Source organism: Carassius auratus, unplaced genomic scaffold (assembly GCF_003368295.1).
Source record: "Carassius auratus strain Wakin unplaced genomic scaffold, ASM336829v1 scaf_tig00038466, whole genome shotgun sequence".
NCBI classification, from domain to species: Eukaryota; Metazoa; Chordata; class Actinopteri; order Cypriniformes; family Cyprinidae; genus Carassius; species Carassius auratus.
The window spans coordinates 146870-151908 of NW_020526440.1; the positions used below are offsets into that span (position 1 = coordinate 146870).

At 33.0% G+C, this 5039-nt stretch overlaps 1 protein-coding gene across 1 annotated transcript; it reads right to left on the reverse strand.

Annotated features, from left to right (window-relative positions):
* Positions 1-910: 910 nt before the first annotated feature.
* LOC113083495 (uncharacterized) lies at positions 911-4319 on the reverse strand. The gene is made up of 3 exons (XM_026254553.1): positions 3928-4319; positions 3668-3831; positions 911-1518 (listed from the first exon to the last, which is right to left on the reverse strand). The coding sequence occupies exons 1-3, from the start codon at positions 4317-4319 to the stop codon at positions 1235-1237; spliced, it is 840 nt and encodes a 279-aa protein (XP_026110338.1). The 3' UTR covers positions 911-1234.
* Between the last annotated feature and the right edge of the window lie 720 nt (positions 4320-5039).

Below are 5039 nucleotides of genomic sequence, written 5' to 3' on the forward strand. Positions count from 1 at the left end.
TGCAACTATATAATACAGCATAATAATGCAACACATGTAATAATATAATATAGCCAAAACATTAGTTTTTTTTTTTTTTTTTTTTTTTTTAACATTATTTATGAGTTGGTGTAACAAGATCGAGTAAATAAATGTAGGCTATTAAAACAAATTTGAAACATATTCATTTTAATGGGTTTTTATGCCTTTATTCATACAGAACAGTATAGAGTAGAGCACTGGTAGCGAGAGACAGGAACAGGATCTGCGAAGGATCCCAATGTTAATGGTCAAAAATTAAACCATTAGATTCCTGTTTTTATTTTGTCTAAGAGATAAAAAATATATATATATATATATATATATATATATATATATGGCCTCTAAGTGCCATCTGAAATTTTCATCTAAAATTAGGATTTTTATCAAGCTCCTATATATATATATATATATATATATACGGGGGGTTAAAGAATGCATGTACAGGAATTTCAACTAGAGGCAGATGTTGATAAAGCAATTACCGAGGTAAGCATAATAATAATAATAATAATAATAATAATAACAATAATAATAATAATAATAATAATAATGATAAAGAGATAAATTTGCAAATTGTCCGCATTACAAATATTAACTCGGCTTGCTCATATACGTTTTTAAATTTTGTGGCTTGATTACCCATCAGATTACCCATCTATTCACCTGTTGACCTACTGATTTATTGCTTCAACACGCAATACAGAATTGGAGCATTTTACATGTAAATATAGTCGAATTACAAATTACATATTCTTTGCATTTTAAACAGCTCCCAATCATGGCAAAGTTCATTGGATTTTGTCCACACAATGATAAGAGCATGCACATTTTAACATAATTTCATTACTTAACACTCAGTATTACAGCCCGAAGCCATTTGTTTTGAGAATAATGGCTGGCTGATGAAGTTATTGGCTGGCTAGCCGGCTCAGCCAAAACCTAAATGGCTGCTGCAGCCGCCAAACTTTTCATAGCTGCAAATGGCTGAAGCTGCCACTTCATGTGTACAGATGTCTATGTTATACTGATTAACTAGATCTCAATCTTTCAAAGCAATGCATGGCTTACACTATATTTCTACAAAATGCAATGCAATGTAATAAAGAAAACACCAGATTTTACTTTCACAACGTATGCACATTTATTTTGTAGTCTGTATGCTACTAAACAATTTCAAATAGCCTACAATGTGTTTAGGCTAAATGTATGTAGGCTAAGTTGTATACAATAACTTGGCATTATCATGGATGAAGCTTATCATATTACACCTTGAAGGAGCAAGTGATGATCGTTTGCCATTGAGCAGTAGGCCAGTGGAACTAAACATGCATTCCACCGTCACACTACCTGGTGAAATGGAGAGGTAGCACCGGGCCATAGCGGACAGTGTAGGGAAAGTATTGCTATGGGTTCGCCAAAAGCCCAATGCTCCTTGGTCTCTTGTTCTCACTACCAGAAAAGCATCTATCTCTTGGTCAAGGATAGAACTTGAAGAATTAAGCAGTAACTTTAGCTGCCATGTTATTTCTCTCAAAGTTGAACGATTTGGCCACTTCATCAAATACTTAAGTTGCCGTTTCAATAATCATCTCAAAATCACGTACCACAAGGATTTAAATTAACATATTTCACTAGTAGAAATCATGCAAAATAACTTTATATCTACATAATTTTAGTCACCGAACATATTACACGAAGAAAAACTTCCTCTTGAAATTTAGTTCAGCAACCAAACAGACCAAAAGGACGAATTTTGTAATTCACCAATCAGTGCTTTTGTTCTCTTGTTGCTAGGCAGAATTCCTCCTAAGGCCAATCACATTTTAAAGGAAGAACAGAGTGACTTTGAGTTTTTCCATAGGCTTACTCATGATTTTGAGCTCACAACACTTGAAATCTTAAGTTTATGCATTTTGAAGGTAAATTAGTTAAATTAACTCATATTTTTAAGTGACAGGGCCAAAATGCTAAATTTTAAGTAATGTTTAGTCAACATTACTTGATTTTTTAAGTCAAGACAACATTAGGGTTTACAGTGCACTGAAAAACCTAATAAGTTGACTGAACTAAATTGATTGAGTAAACTCATTGCCTCAATTTAATTGAGTAATGGAGTCTCCCAAAACTTACATATTTAAGTTTATTTAACTTGACGGTTTTGTAGATTGTACTTAAATCACTCAGTTCACCAAACTTGGTGCTTATTTAATGCACTTAAACGATTATGTTCACTTAACTTGGTATTAATTTCAAGTGTACTTATATATTTAAGTTAACTCAACATGTAAATGATGTTCTTATTTTTGACAGCACACTGAAGTAAAACAAATAACAGCATATTTAAACTTTGACCTTTTGACAAACTGTCACAATATTTATGAAAATACAGTAAACCCTATACTGCACTGTAAAAAAAAAAAGAAGTATTTTTATGTCTTTGCAGACGTTGAAAAGACGTCCACTGAGGAGACAGAATGTTTTTATGACGTCTTTTTTTAAAATGTTTTTTTTATGTCTTCTGTACGTCTAAAATAGACGTTCACAGATCCTCCTTACAAGGTTCTGTGACTTTATTTCTGTCAGACATCTAGAGAAGCTCTTATTGAGAATTAACAGAGGTTTAAATGTGCATACTTGATTCATTTGAAGTCACCATTGTGGTGGAAAGTGTTTGGTTTAGTTGGGATCTTGGTCCAGTAACTTCTTGTGTTAGCTTGTCTCTTGCTGCTATAACAGTGTATTTTAAAACACTGTTTTTGTGGCGAAGAAAGACAAAGTTTAAAAGAGCTCAGGTGTTATTAGCTCTTTGTTGGTGTTAGCTTGTCTCTTGCTGCTGTAACTTTACTGTGGCAAAGAGAGTTGAGATCAAACATATACATTGCTTGTAATGGTGACAAATTATAGTGAAATAAAATGTATTGCAACATCCTGCAACTATGGATGTACTTCTATGGATAGAAACTTTGTAGATAAATTTATGTACTTACATTTAGAAAGCCAATCATGTCGTCACAAACAGACATCAAGATTTTGGATATGCATCACATCAATGGTGACAATCAGAACAAAAAAGGCTGGAAAATAAGGAGGAGTTTGTGCTATGGAGCTCTTTTGTTTGTCACCATTATTGTGATGCATATGTTACATCTAGAAGTCTGTGTGTGTGAGTACTTGATTCTTTTACTCAAATTATTTCAAACATATTAATTTCGTCCATCTTCAAAAGTAAGTATTTTACTCCTGGTGCCTGTTAAAAATATCAAACAAAACATATTTTATGATCTCAAATACGTATTATATGATGACTTTCTCATCAACAAATAACACCTGAGCTCATTTAAATTTGCCTTTTTTCACCACAAACAGTGTTTTAAAATACACCAATACAGCAGCAAGAGACAAATTAACACAATAAGTAACTGGACCAAGATCCCAACTAAGCCAAACACTTTCCACCACAATGGTGACTTCAAATGAATCAAATAACAACATTTAAACCTCTGAGGGATTACAAAAACAGTCTACAAAACAGTCAAGTTAAATAAACTTAAATATTTAAGTTTTGGGAGACTCCATTACTCAATTAAATTGAGGCAACAAGTTTACTCAATTTTGTTCAGTCAACTTATTAGGGTTTTCAGTGAATGAGCTTCTGCATCTTCTTGTGCCTCTGCTAATAATTCTAGTCGCAGGCGTTTCGCACTTCCTCCCACATCTCCATCGTGGTCACCATTCCCACCAGAAGGACCTCCAGAACCACCATCAGTAGTTGTCCTCTCATCTCCAACCCCAAACACTGTTGAACTGAATCTGAAAAGGGAAATATATGCATAAGGCAAATGGCTGTTAAAATCAAAACCATAAGAAAAGTAAGTGGTTAGCAAGTACACGAAAATATCATGTCACCTGGAGGAGTTCAGTTTCTCATGGAGATTCTGCAGCAGCTCTCTGCTTTCATCTTTCGTCATAGTGATATCTCTGACAGCTGGATCAAACACTGCGGTGGCTCTAACCAGATCTGACATGGGGATTCGTTTGTCCATGTTTTTCACTATTCGTTCTTTGACTCTCATCATCAGTAGTGGATCTCTGGGAGCCACTGCACAGATTTTCTTGATTCGAGCCCTGATTAGTGGTATGGCACTCAGGTTTGGACTGACTTCTCTTATAATGAGAGTGAATTTCTCAAAGTCTTCCAAAAAGCTAACCAAGTTACAAAGTAGCTTGATGTCATCAGGAAGGAGGCATAACAAGGGCTTTCCTATCCTCTTCAGGATTTCAGTGACTTCTGTCTCCATACACTGTAAAAAATGTACTGTAGAATTTACAGGATTTTACTGGCAAAAAAGTTGCCAATAAAATCCTGTAAAAATGATGTTAATTGCTGTAAAATGGATTACAGGATATTACTGCAAAGCAAATAACAGTTAATTGCTGTATGTGAAATACAGTAGTTTGTAGTATTTTTTACAGTAACATTGAATTTTACAAGTAGTTTATTTTACAGCAATATTTTGTAAATTCACTAAAGTACAGTATTTACCTGGCAAAAAAGTTGCCAATAAAATCCTGTAAATATATTTTACAGCATTTTTTTGTAATTTCATTAAATTACAGTATTTAGCTGGCAACAAAAGTTGCCAATAAAATCATGTAAATACCCCTAAATACAATATGATGTTGTAATAATTTAACAATGAAACTGCTTTAAAGAATAATTTTAACAGTAAACTATAAAATACTGATATAAATACATTATCATGAGCTCTATCTTAATACATTTACAAATGAATGAAAACCAAGTCAATGATGTTGCAAATAAGTATTTATTAAAACTGGCAGAAAGACATTGCAAGGCTTTTACTGGTAAAATAAAATTTTCAGTCTTTCAACAGTTAAATCTAATCATAAAAATAGCATAGCATCACAAATAACTGTTTAAAAAAAGCCATATTCAGAGTAGAACATTAACTTTCTATAAAAATGAAGGTCAATCAACAGAATTTGCATAATTTTTT